This window comes from Hoplias malabaricus, chromosome 5 (genome assembly GCF_029633855.1).
Source record: "Hoplias malabaricus isolate fHopMal1 chromosome 5, fHopMal1.hap1, whole genome shotgun sequence".
NCBI lineage: Eukaryota > Metazoa > Chordata > Actinopteri > Characiformes > Erythrinidae > Hoplias > Hoplias malabaricus.
Window position 1 is genome coordinate 54,771,032 of NC_089804.1, and position 18,416 is coordinate 54,789,447.

General features: G+C 43.3%; 2 protein-coding genes across 4 annotated transcripts in view; one reads left to right on the forward strand and one right to left on the reverse strand.

Moving 5' to 3' along the window:
• The first annotated feature begins 657 nt into the window (after positions 1-657).
• LOC136697729 (SAM pointed domain-containing Ets transcription factor-like) lies at positions 658-12,238 on the forward strand. Its single transcript, XM_066672959.1, has 6 exons — positions 658-792; positions 5,374-5,798; positions 8,492-8,689; positions 9,291-9,338; positions 9,423-9,557; positions 10,390-12,238. The coding sequence occupies exons 2-6, from the start codon at positions 5,399-5,401 to the stop codon at positions 10,566-10,568; spliced, it is 960 nt and encodes a 319-aa protein (XP_066529056.1). The 5' UTR covers positions 658-792; positions 5,374-5,398; the 3' UTR covers positions 10,569-12,238.
• An 81-nt stretch (positions 12,239-12,319) lies between these two features.
• Positions 12,320-18,416, reverse strand: part of LOC136697107 (protein kinase C and casein kinase substrate in neurons protein 1-like) — a 78,299-nt gene continuing 72,202 nt past the window's right edge. For all 3 annotated transcript variants that reach the window (XM_066672046.1, XM_066672045.1, XM_066672047.1), the window contains one exon: positions 12,320-16,824. In XM_066672046.1, the coding sequence (XP_066528143.1) occupies positions 16,715-16,824 (110 nt within the window). In that variant the 3' untranslated portion in view covers positions 12,320-16,714. The remainder of the gene's footprint in view (positions 16,825-18,416) is intronic.

Consider the following 18,416-nt stretch of genomic DNA (forward strand, 5'->3'; position numbering starts at 1 on the left):
CCTTGTTTGTACACTCACTATTCAGGGGACAAAGGGTGGCGTCCTGTGTCACTGATGAAGGACTAGAGGATGACCAACACACACTGTGCAGCGACAGATGAGCTACTGTCTCTGACTCTACATCTACAAGGTGGACCAACGAGGGAGGAGTGTCTCACAGAGTGGACAGAGAGTGGACACAGGGTTTAAAAACTCCAGCAGCTACTGCTGTGTCTGATCCACTTGTACCAACGCAAGACATACAAACATCAGTGTCAGTGCGATGCTGAGAATGATCCATCTCACAAATCATTCCTGCCCTGTGGTGGTCTTCTGGGGGTCCTGAGCATTGAAGAAGAGGGTATACGTGGGCTGACAGTGTATGCAGAGTCTGTTATTGTAGAACTGCATGATCTGTAGATCTGATGAAATCGACAGTTACTGTTGAAACAAGAACACGACTTTAATCTTATGGCTCAGTCATTTTTAAACACACCTGTTGAAGTTCCCGAGTGTCAGAGCACAAACCAACTCACACCCCCACCCTCAGACAATTAGAGAGAGTGATACACTGCCTGAGGGCCGTTCCCTTGATAAGCAGCGTCTCCTGCTCCTCCACGCCACTCCAGAGACACACCTGTCCCAAGAAACACTGCAGAGCTCCAGCAGGGACCCAGCCCTGGACTCAGAGATCCCAGGGGGTCAGACAGAGCGGACGAGCTCAGACACAAAGATCATCAGGACCTCTAGTTGATACAGCTGCTGCATCCTCATCCTCATTATCCAGAGCTTGATCTCTACATCCTCCACTCAGTGAGTATCAGAGACCTACATCAAGACAGCTCTCCACACACTGTCTGTCTGATGAGGTTCCATAAGAGGTTGTGTATTCATCATGTTGTGGGGACTTGTTTCTCTTAACACATGTCCCTATAGCACAAATCTTGAGATATTTAAAGTTTAGACTGTGAGGGTTAGGATGAGTTTCTATGGCAATATGAGAATTCGCCTTCTTTATGGGGACCACAAAACGTACATCATTGTATTTTACAGTGAATAAGGTTTAAATGTTAGGGCTAGGGCTAAGGCTAAGGCTTGGGTTGGGGTAAATGTGAATGTAGTGATATTTATGGTTCTACTGAGTGTACAAATAAGTTTTAAAGCGTTTTTGTATAAAAACTTTATTCGCAATTGAAATTTGAAACATTCTCTCATGCCTTTGTCTTTTTTTGGTCACTGTTGCGTAGAATTAACGTTAAATCATCGAAACCAACATGTGCTCTTTGATACAGCATTATCCCAAGGAACAGAACAACCCAGTGGACCTGTGTTTGCAGCACTTTTTCCTGATGGAACTCATAGCGAATGCAGCGACCAATAAAATGAAGTAGTTTCCAAACTACTTCATTTTTTGTTTATTTAAAAGTAATTTAAAATAATTGGTTTTAATGCTATGCCACAGCTTCCATCAATGACAAAAGAGAGGGAGAATGTTCCTCTGATGTCTAGATATCTACAGGAACCTGGATGCAGAGTTTATTCTTCTGTAGCAGAGATTTAGACAGATATCAAATCCTAAAATGTACTTCATTTATAGTAGTTCTTATGATATATAACTGTTTAATTCCTGGCAAAGGGACAGATCAATTTGTCAAAGTGTATTTGCATCTAGTGTTTCAAGTTACTCTGCTGTACACATACAATAATATGGTACAATAATGTTTGGTATAAGATTAGATCTAGATAGTATTTCTTTTCATTTTGACTGCGCAACATAAAACCAAAGTGTGCTTTCTCATTTAACCCATTCTTGGCAGTGCAATGTGTGAGTGTGTGTGTGTTGGGAGGGTGTTAGGTGTTTGTTCAATGGATGTTGAGCCTGTGAAGGGATTAGAACCGGTGAACCTCTGCTTCCAAGTTTGCTTCGCTAATTATTGATGCTAACAGTGTGTGTTTTTGTTTGAGGTCAGGCTACTTTACGGACAAAGTGAGGAATGTTGTCAACGGGCCCATCTCTGGGTTTTTTTCCTGTGTGCGTTTACTCTGTAAGTGAAGTGTGTGGTGGTATGCAAATTGTTGTGCAAACGATGCCAGATCAGCTCTGATCATCACGGAAATCAAACAGCAGCCTCCACTGAGAAAGGAAGGCTTTAATCTGCTGAAGAGGCCAGATCCGACACTGATAAGATGATTAAAATCATTTAAAGTTAAAGTAGGAACACACACACACACTCACACGCGCGCAGATGCTTATCGCTGTTAAACTGACACTTTTCTGCAGAATCCTCCCTGTCTGTTTGTCTTGATCCAGGCCAGTCACAAGCCCACATTTCCACAGCTCCCCTTTTCCACGGCAGCAGACTGTGATATCGCGCCTGTTACACAGTAAAACAGCAAAAACAACAAATGTGCACCTGCAAACAGTCGCTTCAGGGCTGGGATCTGGGGTGAAGTAATGTGTAGTAAGGCGCCATGTTGTGATTCATGCTCCCAAAGTGACAGGTCATGCACCAGCGATGGTATGAGGAATACATTAGGTACAGTATAAAGAACTGCAAACAGCAGGATAAAATATTGTAAGTACAGTAGAAAATACAGTATATTCAGTACAGTATGAATTACTATAACCCGCAATGTAACATACTGTAAGTTGTAAAAGCTGTAAAAGGTGAACTGCAAAACAGAGTTTATTCATTATCTGTAACCCTTATCCAGTTCAGGGTCACGGTGGGTCCGGAACCGACCTGGAATCATTGGGCACAAGGCGGGAATACACCCTGGAGGGGGCGCCAAGGGGCAATACAGACACACACACACACATTCACACCTACGGACACTTTTGAGTCACCAATCCACATACCAACGTGTGTTTTTGGACTGTGGGAGGAAACCAGAGCACCCGGAGGAAACCCACGCGGACACAGAGAGAAAACACAACACTCCTCACAGACAGTCACCTGGAGGAAACCCATGCAGACACAGAGAGAACACACCACACTCCTGACAGACAGTCACCTGGAGGAAACCCACACAGACACAGGGAGAACACACCACACTCCTCACAGACAGTCACCCCGAGAAAACCCACGCAGACACAGAGAGAACACACCACACTCCTCACAGACAGTCACCCGGAGGAAACCCACGCAGACACAGGGAGAACACACCACACTCCTCACAGACAGTCACCCCGAGAAAACCCACGCAGACACAGAGAGAACACACCACACTCCTCACAGACAGTCACCCGGAGGAAACCCACGCAGACACAGGGAGAACACACCACACTCCTCACAGACAGTCACCCCGAGAAAACCCACACAGACACAGGGAAAACACACCAAACTCCTCACAGACAGTCACCCGGAGGAAACCCACGCAGACACAGGGAGAACACACCACACTCCTCACAGACAGTCACCCGGAGGAAACCCACACAGACACAGAGAGAACACACCTCACTCCTCACAGACAGTCACTCGGAGGAAACCCACGCAGACACAGAGAGAACACACCACACTCCTCACAGACAGTCACCTGGAGGAAACCCACGCAGACACAGGGAGAACACACCACACACCTCACAAAGTCAGGCCCCTGGAGCTGTGTGACTGCGACACTACCTGCTGCGCCACCGTGACGCCCCAAAACAGAGTTCAGTTTAAGGGAAACTGCATTATGAAATAAATTAGTACAATATAAAGAACATTATATTTTTTACAGAATAAAGTCCTGTATAAAGCAATAGAAAATACTGTAATTACAGTAAAGTACAGTATATTAAGTTCAATATAAATATTGTAAACTGCAGCATAAAACACTAAACACAGTATGAAGTACAGTCTGAATAGTGCACTCTATAAAGTATAGTAAAATGCAAATGTACACTTTAAAAGTGCAGTATAAATACTTAAGTTCAATAAAAAATACATTGTAAACTACAATATTATGTACAATAAGTGCAATATAAATTATAATAAATTATAATAACTTAAGTATGGAATAAAAGAGATTAAACTATTTTCTAAACTACAACTACAGTGCGGTACAAAACCACTTTAAAGCATTTGGGTGTGATACAATTCTAAATTGTTTTTTGATTTATATGATTCTGAAGTGACATATTAATATGATATTTTCCCGTATGCAAATGACCTCACACTAATCACTGGCTTGAGGAAAAGTGCAATGCAAGCCAAGCTTGAAAAAAGCTTTTAAAGGAGGTGTGAAAAGGGCAGTAATTTCCCACAAGTGAAATTAAACCGATTGATGAATGTTAACTTCTACTCCGTGCCTCATTAAATAGTCCCACCTTCATCTACAAACACTTCACAGAGTCGCAACACTGCGTTTAGTCCTGGACTTTCTTTCAGCCGCTCATGTTTACACCCATAACTGTTTCCTATTATTTATTGAGGGTGTCAGATTATCAAAAGCTCTTCTAAGCCTCTTCATCTGGAGATCTGGAGGTAAACACCTCGCAACTGCCCAGAGGAAAAGCGCCTACGTAAGCAGCCACCGTGTGGACGTCTGAGTACAACGGCATCCACACAGATGGTTTGTTTATTTTGCTTGCTGCTGGATTAGATTAGATTTAGCTAAAGTGTGTAGAGTAACATGAGCGAGAGTCACTGCCACACAGCTCTGAGGTCTCGAGGTTCTGGGTCTTCGTGTCACTGTCCGTGAGGTGTTTCTGTATTGGCTTTGTGAAACAGGTGTGAGTGTGTGAAAGTGGCCACAGGTGTGAGTGTGTGAGTCACTATGTGTGTGTGAGTGAAGTGTCCAGAGGTGGTCATAAACTCCAGCTCTCTACCTTGAAGTTGCATTATAGTCCCTTCTCCAATCAGAAAGTTAAAGCAACACTAGGTACACTGTAAAAAATTGCTGTAAATTTACAGCAAGTCTGCTACAGTATTTTATTGTATTACTCAATTACAGTAATATGCTGTAAATTTGAAATACAGTTGTGTTCCTGTAAAAATACGGTAAATGCCTGGGAACTCTGCTGCCAGTATTTTACTGTAAATCACAGTATTTACAGTAAATTATTGTATTATTCAATTACAGTAATATGCTGTAAATTTGAAATACAGTAGTGTTCCTGTAAAAATACGGTAAATGCCTGGGAACTCTGCTGCCAGTATTTTACTGTAAAATTTACAATACATTTTTTACAGTGTAGTATTCATACCTTAAAATAACAGCTGCAAAATCATTGTGATACTCCAATGAGGTGTAATAAGGATAATAGGGCCTCTATTATTGCTTCTCCATGCTCAGCACTGAAGAAACTTGACTATGTAACTTCTGAAGGAGGGTAGGTGTTTCCTTCCTGTAACATAACCAAGAATTAAACCTTATTTTTCTACACTCTCCCTGTGTCTTACCTTCCAGATCTTTGAAGAGTGGCCAGACATTCATGGCGAGTTCTGACCGGCATCACCTGTACATGGAAATCCCTGGATTCCCTCATGGTCACATGACCCCGTGGGGAGTTGAAGAACACGCCCGGATGTTCTCTGGTTTTCCCAGCATGCCCGAGTACCTGTCCCGCTTCGACATGATGCTGGCGGAGGACACGCCGTGGCTCGTGAGAAAGATGGAGATGACTGCTCCTCACGCCAGGGACGAGGATGTTGTCCAGTGTAAAGAGGCAGGTCAGTGTCCTGTGATCGACAGCGCGGGACGAGGTGTGAGTTCATGCCTCGGTGGAGCCGGGGACGTGGAGGACAGGTGTCTGGAGCAGGTGCAGACTCTGGTGCTGGAGGAAGTTCTGAAGGATATCAAGACGGCCTGCAAACTGTTGAACATCACGCCGGGTTAGTGACTTTGCAGTTTAACCTCAGGAAAGGTTTAGCTGGTGGAGCTCGTTTTGTTGAAGTGTGAAGCAGTGGAGAAATGTAAGTAACAGTGCAACCTTGTGAACAGAAAACTGGGGTTTGTTTCCCTGTCCAGGGAACTCCACAACACTAAACAAAGGCCCACAAGACTTCCGTCTACTGGCTAAAATACTAGACGTCTGCACAGGCTTGATTTTTAATACACGTACCCACCACTTCCAGCCACAAAATCACGTCATACCTGTCGCCATGTGCACGCTTTGAATCAGACTAGTCACTTTACAGACGAGTCCACCTTTAGATTGACTGTTTTTGTCAGCACCTACCTGCATTTAAAGTCACCCTTTTTAATCTGTCCTGCCTTGACTGGCAAAAAGAAAACATGTCATATTTAACCAAATTATATACCAGTTTTATATCATTAAAACTGCATTTCTGTCAATTAAATATGTTTATTTTTATCTTGTACCAACGTTGGACTTATTGTGCCATCAGCAGGTGTATTTAAATGTTTATACAATTTTAGTGTGGGGCGGCAAGGTGGGGCAGCAGGTAGTGTTGCAGTCACACAGTTCCAGGGACCTGGAGGTTGTGGGTTCGATTCCAGCTCCGGGTGACTGTCTGTGAGGAGTGTGGTGTGTTCTCTCTGTGTCTGCATGGGTTTCCTCCGGGTGACTGTCTGTGAGGAGTGTGGTGTGTTCTCCCTGTGTCTGTGTGGGTTTCCTCCGGGTGACTGTCTGTGAGGAGTGTGGTGTGTTTTCCCTGTGTCTGCGTGGGTTTCCTCCGGGTGACTGTCTGTGAGGAGTGTGGTGTGTTCTCCCGCGTCTGCGTGGGTTTCCTCCGGGTGACTGTCTGTGAGGAGTGTGGTGTGCTCTCCCTGTGTCCGCGTGGGTTTCCTCCGGATGACTGTTTGTGAGGAGTGTGGTGTGTTCTCCCTGTGTCTGCGTGGGTTTCCTCCGGGTGACTGTCTGTGAGGAGTGTGGTGTGTTCTCCCTGTGTCCGCGTGGGTTTCCTCTGGGTGACTGTCTGTGTGGTGTGTTCTCCCTGTGTCTGCGTGGGCACTTACAGATAATGAATGAATGAATGAATATTGACTTTAATCCATTCCATCATTAGTAGAGGTATGGTATGGCATTCAGTACCAGCATTAGTCTTTAACTACTTAAAGTGGCTTCTATTAAAGTGCTTTGAATAAACAGTATGTTGCTGACAGCAGAGGGTTTCAGCTTTAAAATCCAGACAAAGACTGGTGCATAAGTTTATATTTAGTACCCACTCCGCGCAGGTAGCCATTAATCCAACGACCTAGCAAGTGACAAATGTACCCGTCTGCTCATTACTCTGTCCTGCATCTTTTGAACATAGAAGCTGTCCATCACACTGTTTTTTTTTTTTTTACATTGACTTCCATTGAAAGTTAGGTAAAAATAACAAATGAGTGTGTAATAATTAAATAAACTAGACCTGAAGCAGTACGGTGAAACCCAGTAGTGTCCCTGCAGTGAGGAGAGACTCCTTGTAGAGTCTAATCACTGTGGAAAGAAAAGACTTCCCACTGTGCTGCTTAGCACAGCACCACTGTATCAGACTTCTACTGAACTTCTACTTCTCCGTTTGGCCATTAAAGTGTGCAGAGGGTGTGAAGCATTATTCTTAATGGCCAGAAGCTTACTGAGATCGGTTTGTTCAATGCACATTTGTTGATGTTGTACACCCATTTATTTCTGAGCATTTCTATTGGTCTGTTAATCGTGAATTGTGCAAACAGAATTAAAGACTGCACTGCTATGTTTCACAGCCTTTGATTCAATTACTTCAAACCAGTCCTTGTTGGAATATGGTACACTGTGTGTGTGGTCGATTGAGCTATTGCCATTGAAAGGTGCTGTTAATTTACCTTGTGTAAAAGCTCTTTGTAAACTGTCATTCACACAGTAACAGCTGGCTAGATATGACATTTTAGATTGTGGTTAAGTATTACTGCAGGTGAAGTGGCTGTTCTTTAGAATTGATTCACTCATTCATTATCTGTAATCCTTATCCAATTCAGGGTCGCGGTGGGTCCAGAGCCTACCTGGAATCATTGGGCGCAAGGCGGGAATACACCCTGGAGGGGGCGCCAGTCCTTCACAGGTCAACACACACTCACACATTCACTCACACACTCACACCTACGGACACTTTTTGAGTCGCCAATCCACATACCAACGTGTGTTTTTGGACTGTGGGAGGAAACCGGAGCACCCGGAGGAAACCCACGCAGACACAGGGAGAACACACCTGTTCTTTAGAATTCAGCTTCTTTAAGGTGTACTATGTCCAGTTGCACACACACACAACAGGTATCATCCAGAACTAATCACCCAACATTGGTATCTGAACCCAACTTTTGCTTTTGTGGCTGGATGCTAATGCTAATAAACTCTCACAGCAATATTCACAGGTTGTTATTGCTGCAAAGAGTCTATAAATAGACTCGGTTTTGGCGTATGGATAAAGTCTATTAATCTGGATGGAACTAAATGTATTGTTTTTTAACATTAAAAGTCTGAACTGAAAAAAACATTGATTACAGTGTAGACACTAGCCTTTAATTAACAAAAGCTGTATTTGCTCTAGCTATCGCTTTATGGGGACGTTCACGTAGAATCTGCTTTGTGTTGTGTGTTCAGATCCAGCAGAGTGGAGCTCAGGGCATGTTCAGAAGTGGCTGCTCTGGACCGAACACTTGTACAGACTTCCACCGGTCGGCCGGGCCTTTCAGGACCTCAGCGGCAGTGATATGTGTGTGATGAGTGAGGACGACTTCAGACAGAGAGCATCCCAGTGTGGAGACATGCTCTACGCTCATCTGGACATCTGGAAGTCAGGTAAAGGGATATTTGTTTCATTGCTTGTTTCTCAAGAAATGAACATTGAGGAACATAATACCGCTTTAAGGTAATTTGCATAAACTGAATCACAAACCCCCAAACAAACAAACAACAAATAACCCCCACAAAAACAGCCAAAAGCTACAATTTTTAAACCACAAAAGCAATCATAGCAACTAATAACCTAGCAACCACCTGGGATAAAAAGTAATACCAACCACCTAGAGATACCCTAGTTACCAACAGATATATTAGCAATCAATTCAATATGATAACATTCACCAGATATACTGCAATAAGTCCTGTTTACCCCTGAAACACTTTAGCAACAACCTAATATCACCCTAGCAACAGCCTAGAAACCACGTGACAACTCAGGAAGTCCATAGCAACTACCTGGAATATTCCAAGTTCAACGTCTCACAGTGTACATAACTCACTATCTTCAACCAATCATCACAATATAAACACAACTAGACACAATTATCAGTAGCCTAGCTTTATTAGTTGGCCTTGTTTGGCTAATAAAGTTATTCACAGATGTTTCTCTTCTAGATTCAGTGTTGTGATCTAATGGGAATTCTGCTTTTTCTTTCAGCCGCATGGATGAAAGAACGATGTTCTTCTGAAAACAGCGGTTTACCTGGTAAGGATCGGGGTCAGGTTTGGTGCAGATTATAAAAACACTGAGGTCAGAGAGGTGACATGATGTCGTCTTTGCTGTGTCCAGCAGTGGATGAGGTGTGCGCTGAGGCGGACTCGTCCTGCACCGGGCAGCCCATTCATCTGTGGCAGTTCCTCCGAGAGCTGCTCCTCAAACCTCACAACTACGGACGCTCCATCCGCTGGCTCAACAAAGAGAAGGGTGAGGTTCTGCTGGAGAAAAGCCGTGTTTCTCTATGTCCTTCATGGTCAGTTGTACGGAACATAAAGGCTCAGTGGTGGTAATAAGAAGCAGGGGTCACAATGAATAGACCTAATCTGACTATTCATTTTCTATTTTACATGTTATTAAATGTACACCAATCAGCTTTAACTTTACAGCCATGTCCTTGTTTCTACGCTCACTGTCCAATTCATCAGCTCCACTGACCCTACCAGAGCACGTTGTACGTGTATGATAACAGTCCCACACCATCCTTCAATGTGTAGGACCTCACAGGACCACACTGCAGGGTCTAATCCTCTCATACCAGTGCAACTGACGCCACCTCCATGTCACTGCAGCAATGAAAAAGATTCCCCACCCAAATCATACCTGCTCTGTGTGTCCTGAGAATCAAAGAACAGGTTTTAAAAGCAAATGCAGAGCAACAGTGAGTGCAGAAAGAAGGAAGTAGCTTTAATGTAAAGACAGATCGGTGTGTATACTGTAATACGGTGTGTAAGGCCAAATTCATGTATCAAAGTGTAATAAAACAAAGGATACGTCCAACAATTGGTGGGTCTCCCCACCACAATGAACCGCAAGACATGACTTTATCTTAACTATTTAATTATGCAGAGATTGTGAAAAATGGGTATTATTTCCCTTTATATTTGTTAACAGCGACTCTACAAAACATACAAAAATGAACCGTAAGTGTTAACTTTAAACCCATGTTCTGTGGCTGACGTTGTCCAGAGTGAAGTTGAGTGACAGAGTCATTATTCCATCGCCTGGGGCTTAGAATGTGTTTCTCTGCTTATCTTTAAAGGGATCTTCAAAATTGAAGACTCGGCTCATGTGGCCAAACTGTGGGGGATCAGGAAAAACCGTCCAGCCATGAACTACGACAAATTGAGCCGCTCCATCCGCCAGTACTACAAGAAGGGCATCATTAAAAAGCCGGACGTTTCTCAGCGACTGGTCTATCAGTTTGTTCATCCAGTTTGAAGAGACTAGACGGGGGGTAAAAGGCTCCGTACTGGCAACAAAGACCTTGGTGTATTGAATCTGAGGGAAGACCCAATGCACTTGGACGTAGTGCTTCACTAAGCCACCCCTAGCTGACAATGAGAGACTTGAAAAAACAGCAGTGACTCTTCGGTGGCCTTACTGCGAGTAAAACACAACGCTGAAATTAAGGGCCAAAGGCCTTTATCACATTAAACACATATTCCAAGTAATTTTCTGCATTTCCGAATAACTGCAGAAAACAGAAGTAAGGTTCGCATCTTTAAGGCTGTCCAGCTGACTCTTTGTGTCAACAGCAACAGCAAACTGCCCTTTCTCCCATTTGCATAACCTGCCTTAGTCCACAAAGAGCCAGTTTATATTGTTCACACATAGGCTGAAGTTTATTAATGGTCTTACTCTTCATTTCACATTGTTTTCTTCTTTAATTATGACATCTAGCCAAAATAAAACTGACTAGTGTAAGTGCTACCAAAGCAGCCAAATTGAGAATGTACCTAGCCAGAAAGCTACCTTGCTAACATTAGCTTTTAGCTTGCTGTCCTAATCATCTTAGTCATTTTGGTTGTTTGTGAAATCCGTTTTCTCAGTTGTACAAATGATATGAAGGCAGTTACTAAAATATCCCACTTGTTAGAGGAGAGAAAGAAGTCTTCCCAGTCTATAAACCATGTCCCTTTTTAGCAACTGTTCCCTAGAGTGATGGAATTCCATATAATAATCTGTCATCAGTCCCTAAGTCTCACCAATGTTCTCCTGGCTGAATGCTATCAAATCTACCTGAAATGTTTCCAACTTTTAATGTAAAACCTTCCCTGAGAAGTAGTAGCCGTTGCTACTTAATAATACCATTTATTTCAGAAGACTTCTGGCGATGTAGTGTAGAGTTTGGGCAGTTTGAGTTCAGGTTCAGCTTTGGCATGATTTCAGGTCGCCTTCACAATGAAAACTATAGTAAAAAGCTGTGAGAAATAGTGACACATTTTACTTGTGAAACATCTTTGCCCATGGGTCTGAGCGTGATTGGGGGAATCCCTTAAAATCACAAAACTGTTTACACACTCACTTTGTGGGGACTTCCCTTCCTCGAGGAGACTTGTATGATATTTTAAGTTTAAGGTAGAAGTTAGGGTTAGGGTTAGAGTTGGGGTTAGAGTTAGGGTTAGAGTTTAGGGTAAGGGTGAGGTTTTTATAAATAAATTGTGGTTAGGTTTAGGCAAGTTGTACTTGTTGATAAGGTAAAGATAAGTCTCCACAAAATGATCGGCTGTCTATTTTACAATCCCACAACGCATGAAAACCACCTTGTGTGTACAGTTACTCGTGTGTGTTTACTCTTGTCACAGTAGAGCTGATGAAGCCTAAGGCATTTGCCAAAGTTGACAGAAGGACGTGTAATATGCAAAATGTTTTCCATTTCATTTGTCTCTTTCTCTCTCACTCTGTTTTGCATATCGTGTTTGTTTTATTAATCATGGATAATGAAGACCAAAAATGTTCTACGTTTCAAAGGAGACGTTTCAACCTGGACTTTCTGACAGAACCTCTGTGTTTGAAGTTATATTGGCCTCAAAGGTACTGTTGAATAATTTGTGCGATGATATTTATCCTGTTGTTTCTAAGTGGATCAGCCATTTCCAGGCACTTTAGTGATTAAAAGACTTTGCTAACACACTGAGACCATGTTTGAGTACCAAGTTTATGGTGGTAGGATGGTGATTACAGTCATCAACATCAAAGCACTGAATAATCCATGATCCCTAAACATCCTTACATCATCTGTATAAGGCTTGTGATTTAAATATTTATCTTAATATATGGTTTTACACTGTAATAGTTATGAAAAGTTATCAAGCAGTAATGAAGGGTTAAAACCAACAACAAAAGTTCTTATTAGTTCATGTTTTTTGGGGCATAGTAACTTAATTTTGCTACAAAACCTAAAATTGTATTTGGTGATTTTGTACAAAGCAGTATGTGTGAAAAAACGCAGCTGAAAATGTCCGACCTCCTACATTCAGCTGTTCTTCCAAAGCTACGCCTCTAAAACACAGGAAACACATGGCAATCCAACAACATCCACCTACCTCACGTATCACTCAAAGGTAAGAAAACACCCAGCGACTACACAGATGTCGACTTCAGTGTGTCCTCTTACTTCATTCGGCCTCTTTTTGTTGGAAGCCTTCTTTACCACCTTCCTTCTTTTTTTTTTAAATTTCATTCAGCCGTAGTGGCTTCATCCCCCTCTGCTTCCAGACTTGAGTCTCCAGTGCGCATGTACGGGGACAGAGTGAGGTCATTGACAGGCAGGTAAGTCGTCCAGTGTTTACAGACCTGTGGCTTATACAGAAAAATAATTGTATTTATGTGGTCCGAGCTTTTTTTAAATAACTGCTATAGGGATGTGAAGTGTATTCAAAAAAATATTTATAATACTGGATTGACGCATTAGCTACAATTAAAGCCATGTTCCAGCTGGATTAGTTTTACCTGAGGAAGTGCTGTAATTCGAGTGATTACCGAGTAGATCTATGACTTAAATCAAACAAACATTACAATTACAAAGAGATGGAGATGGTTCACTGGTTAAAAACATGAAAGGGAAATCTCACATCTCCTCATTCATACAGACTTAAGCCTAGTTTTTTACGATTGGAAAACCTGCTAGACAATGAGCTCTCGTAGAATCTTTAGCGACTGCAAGATAAGGCTAACCGCTAACCACTTGGCACGGTTATCTTAGTTTGAAAGGACTGTAATCTACAGCCATTGTTTTGTTTGGGTTTGTACACTATCATAGGATTTGGAGCAGTGTGAGGAAGGTTTATCATTTGATCCTGCACAATTTGATCAAATATTACATCACCAGTTGTGAAACAATCCTGTTCAAATAATGCTTAAAACTCAGATGAAGCTTTTAGGTGCGGTCACTCTAGACATCTGTATTCGTGTGGTTCTGTGAAATGGGCGTGGCCTGAACATTAGCCGTGCAATAACTTAATTTTAGCTCACTATATATCGTGAACAGTAGAAAAACAACACTGCAAATGATAAATACCATCTAACCCAGCCTCCTGACTGACAATGCATTATCCTTCACGTCTATACGCCATTTTATAATTGACTTGGACAGCATTATATTTATAAATTTGTGCTTACATTGTACAATTGTGCTCCATTTTGGGTACGGTTACTGTACTGTTGCTTGTGAAATGTATTCACCCCCAATATTTGTAGCAAGAAAACCATCATCTCATTCATTCATTCGTTATCTGTAACCCTTATCCAGTTCAGGGTCGCGGTGGGTCCAGAGCCTACCTGGAATCATTGAGTGCAAAGCAGGAACACACCCTGGAGGGGGCGCCAGTCCTTCACAGGGCAACACACACTCACACATTCACCATCATCTCAAAGAATTCTATTAAAATAAATGGTATTTCACAGACAAATGTCTTGTTTGACCACAGCTGTGGACCTTTCCCTTGAATAAAACAGAGCACACAGGTTCTTTTCTCAACAAACTTGTTTTTCTTCTTCCAAACTAATATTGCAATATTGACATCAGCACAACAACGTAAATTCAGGTGTTTCAGCTTCAACTGACCATCACCGTCGTCGTCGCCGCCGCCAAACGCCAACTGTCCTCGTTCTCCTCGTTCCTCCATTTTCAGCCCGCCTTGATGCATATTTAAATGAACGTCATGTTATATTAAGATGAACAGGCACTACACCAGTAAGGAGATCAAATTACATCACTAACTATTCACATACATACGTCCTCTAGACTGCTAAAGTAGTTTTCACGACAGAAGCCTTCGTCCCTCTTCCGTATGCTTAAAGAGCAGATCAACAGAAAATAAAAAATAAGCATTTACATGTACACTTTTCGTCACTGTCTCAACTTAGTTAGGTTTGTCGTCTTTACGCAACACAGTTGTACAGTTACAATAGAATATAATCTTTAAATTACATCATCATATACAAATAGGACGGCGTGGACCACACGCATTTATACAGGTATATGGTACGTAGACGGTTCCATCGCGACTGAAATGAAAGTTTAACACGATGTGGTACCTATAGAGCGTAACATTATTCAGGGTTTCCTTCACTTTTGTTTTTTTTTTTCCTCGTTTTAACATTTACAAATATGACACTACTTATTGTTTGGGTGTTTTTTTTTTGTTTGTTTGTTTGTTTTTGTACATTTTTTGTTTGTTGTTTTTGTTTACATCAACACGACTCGTACGTACTGGATATAATAAAGATGGTTGATATTTTCCCCACACATCAATCCCCTGTGTTAAGGTGGTGCCCTGTTGTTTGCGTGTATGTGTGTGTTTGTGTGTGTGTTATTGGTCATTTTTGCTAGGCTGGACAGCTTATGTATGAACAAACCATGTAAAAGCTGGTGGTGGGATTTCTCCTCTTAATACGGAAACATGGCAAATGCTCGCTACTTCCCAACATCCACAGACCTTCAAGATTTACCTTTAATTTATGAGTTAACTGATCTTCTAGGGATTGGTCGACAGGACAAACATCATCTTATTATTATCTAAAATTGAAGGTAGGGTTGTGACTACCAGTTTGAAATATTCCTACCCCCTGATCCCTACTCTGGTGTGGGCGGGAACTGGCCATGCACCAATGGTCAGTGCACACTCTTAAGCACACGCAGGTTTTTCCTAGCGGTTCTGCTTTATATCAGGTGTATGATGAGTGTGTTCCATGATGTGTTAAAGATAGATATGCGATATTAGACACACACTGGTCACTCATACTCCACGACTTTGAGGATTGGTGTGGATTTACCAGACACTGTGTAGACGCCACTGACCAGGATATTCAGCATTAGTCAGAGCGAAGCGTATAAGGGCAACCTGTCCATATACTGGACGAAGCAAATACATCTGCTATTAAATGTATATGACGCATTGGTGCAGGATATGCCTTGTTATGCATCGTTGTGGATGGGTACGCATGGATATTGCCAGGCGAATAGCTCTTTAGCACAAGAGGCCAAGGTAAACAACCCCAAAACACTACATTCATGACCATGAATGAGCAAACGAACAAACAAAACATGACCCCCGGGGCCCTTTCATGGCTCCAGGCGCCCAGATGCAAATGAGGAGGGATGAGATGTGGTTACAGAACCTTGCACTGGGGTTCTGAGGAAGGCTGCGTAAACAGTCCTTTAAGCAGTTCTCGCGGCACTGTACACACACAGTCAATGGACGGGGACGAAACTGTTTGCTCAAGTCAGAACAAACGGGGTGATGGTGATAATAAAGATGCAATGAGGAGATAAGAACAGTTTCAGGTTTCTCCGGTTCGCTGCTTCCAAAGTTGCTTAGGGCTGAGATCCAGCTTGTCCCACACTGCCCCCCTCTGAGGCAGTGGTCACTGTGGGCATTGCATCCAGTTCAAGCCTGAGGAAATCCAAAGGGGCTCGCTTGCATGATGCATAGCACATGCTGCTATGCATAAATAGACACACACATCAAGAGGACGACCACACGTTACATACTGGATGAAGGAGAAAGAAAAGGAGGATGGTGGGGGGGAAGAGAAATGACAGGGTTGTGGGCTGTAATGCACACCGACTCTTGCTACATAAATAAGTATCACCTCAGATAAACACAATGCATCAGAAACGGCCTCGTCCTGGCCACATGCGTGTTCATTTGGACGATGTACATCGGACAATATGAGTGACCTACACCAACGTTATATGTAAGCTGCACAGAATTCGTATTCACGAAGAAAAGAACGAACTAAGAAAAGTCAGAATGTAATCCCTGCACTTGCATATGGTCAGGTCGTTATAGATCTGTGTTTGTTGTCAGTATACTACAATAAATATTTCTCAATATACTGTGTATGGTCTTCCCCACCCTCGCAGACCAGAGGCCTATATATTGTGTAAATATATATAGAGAGATTTTTTTATTTCGATTACTAAGACTTCTTTTGTTGTCGTTTTTAGAGAAAAATCACTGCTTAGCGCGTATTTGTTGGGCAGAGTATGTGTTGCTCGTGAAAAGTCTCTGGCTTGACGCCGGGCGTTAGATCAGACAATCGGAGCTGCCTCCAATGGTGTGTCCTCCCTCGGGAAATTAGATTTCCTCCACGTAATTGGCCGGGTATAAGCCCGTCCGGCCGTTGTCCAGACGCCCCCTGCACCAGCCCTGGTCGTCCTCCTCCTCGATCTTCATCAGCTCGTCTCCTGTGGACAGAAGGTCAGAACGAGTTATTTCCAGCTTACTCTTTACAGGAAGGACCTACATGGGATGTAAAATCCCGAGGCTGTGGAGCAGTGGAACTGTGTTCTCTGGAGTGATGGAGCGTCATCCAACGCCTTTGAACTGGAGTGGTGCCTGTGACTCAGAGCTAATCACCCAGCATCATAAGTGTCTGTCAATATCTGCAATGCCATCACATCCACACAGAAATGCTTCAAGCTGCTGAGGAAGGAAGCTCAATGAAAACAGCAAAACAAATGCATGGACAAGCTTCTCAGCCTCACTCTGGGACAGAAACATTTTGACTTTCAAGATGTTCCTCAGGTGAAACGAGGGATAAAACAAAGCTCTAACACGACATGTAGCTTTCATATTTCAGATCTAACATATCTACATAAAAAGAACATAGGGCGGAATGGTGGCGCAGCGGGTAGTGCTGCAGTCACACAGCTCCAGGGGCCTGGAGGTTGTGGGGCTCGATTCCCGCTCCGGGTGACTGTCTGTGAGGAGTGTGGTGTGTTCTCCCTGTGTCTGCGTGGGTTTTCTCCGGGTGACTGTCTGTGAGGAGTGTGGTGTGTTCTCCCTGTGTCTGTGTGGGTTTTCTCCGGGTGACTGTCTGTGAGGAGTGTGGTGTGTTCTCTCTGTGTCTGTGTGGGTTTCCTTCGGGTGACTGTCTGTGAGGAGTGTGGTATGTTCTCCCTGTGTCTGTGTGGGTTTCCTCCAGGTGACTGTCTGTGAGGAGTGTGGTGTGTTCTCCCTGTGTCTGCGTGGGTTTCCTCTGGGTGACTGTCTGTGAGGAGTGTGGTGTGTTCTCCCTATGTCTGTGTGGGTTTTCTCCGGGTGATTGTCTGTGAGGAGTGTGGTGTGTTCTCTCTGTGTCTGTGTGGGTTTCCTCCGGGTGACTGTCTGTGAGAAGTGTGGTGTGTTCTCTCTGTGTCTGTGTGGGTTTCCTCCGGGTGACTGTCTGTGAGGAGTGTGGTGTGTTCTCTCTGTGTCTGTGTGGGTTTCCTCCGGGTGACTGTCTGTGAGAAGTGTGGTGTGTTCTCTCTGTGTCTGTGTGGGTTTCCTCCGGGTGACTGTCTGTGAGGAGTGTGGTGTGTTCTCTCTGTGTCCGCGTGGGTTTCCTCTGGGTGCTCCGGTTTCCTCCCACAGTCCAAAAACACACGTTGGTAGGTGGATTGGCGACTCAAAAGTGTCCGTATGTGTGTGAGTGAATGTATGTGTGTGTGTCTGTGTTGCCCTGTGAAGGACTGGTGCCCCCTCCAGGGTGTATTCCTGCCTTGCGCCCAATGATTCCAGGTAGGCTCTGGACCCACCGTGACCCGGTCACAGACAATGAATGAATGAATGAATGAACAAAGGACATGAATTCTCTCTAATCAGTTTTCTCTGAAACTCAAGATAAGATAACGCTTCATTAAGCTGCAGCAGGGGAACTCACCCAAGTTTCAAAATATCAGGTTTGTCCTTTTCTTTTTTTAAATTGAACTGGAAATGTCCAACATTCTGTCGATTCGAATTTCAACAGTGTTTTGACTCTTGCTCTTACCCTGACTAGACCCATATACACACACTC

Excerpts from the sequence above, each read along its gene's own strand:
- LOC136697729 (XM_066672959.1), top strand. The coding sequence starts at position 5,399 with ATGGCGAGTTCTGACCGGCATCACCTGTACATGGAAATCCCTGGATTC. Across the intron at positions 8,690-9,290 it reads TCTGGACATCTGGAAGTCAG|CCGCATGGATGAAAGAACGA; the intron begins GTAAAGGGATAT and ends TTTTTCTTTCAG. Across the intron at positions 9,558-10,389 it reads CTGGCTCAACAAAGAGAAGG|GGATCTTCAAAATTGAAGAC; the intron begins GTGAGGTTCTGC and ends TTATCTTTAAAG.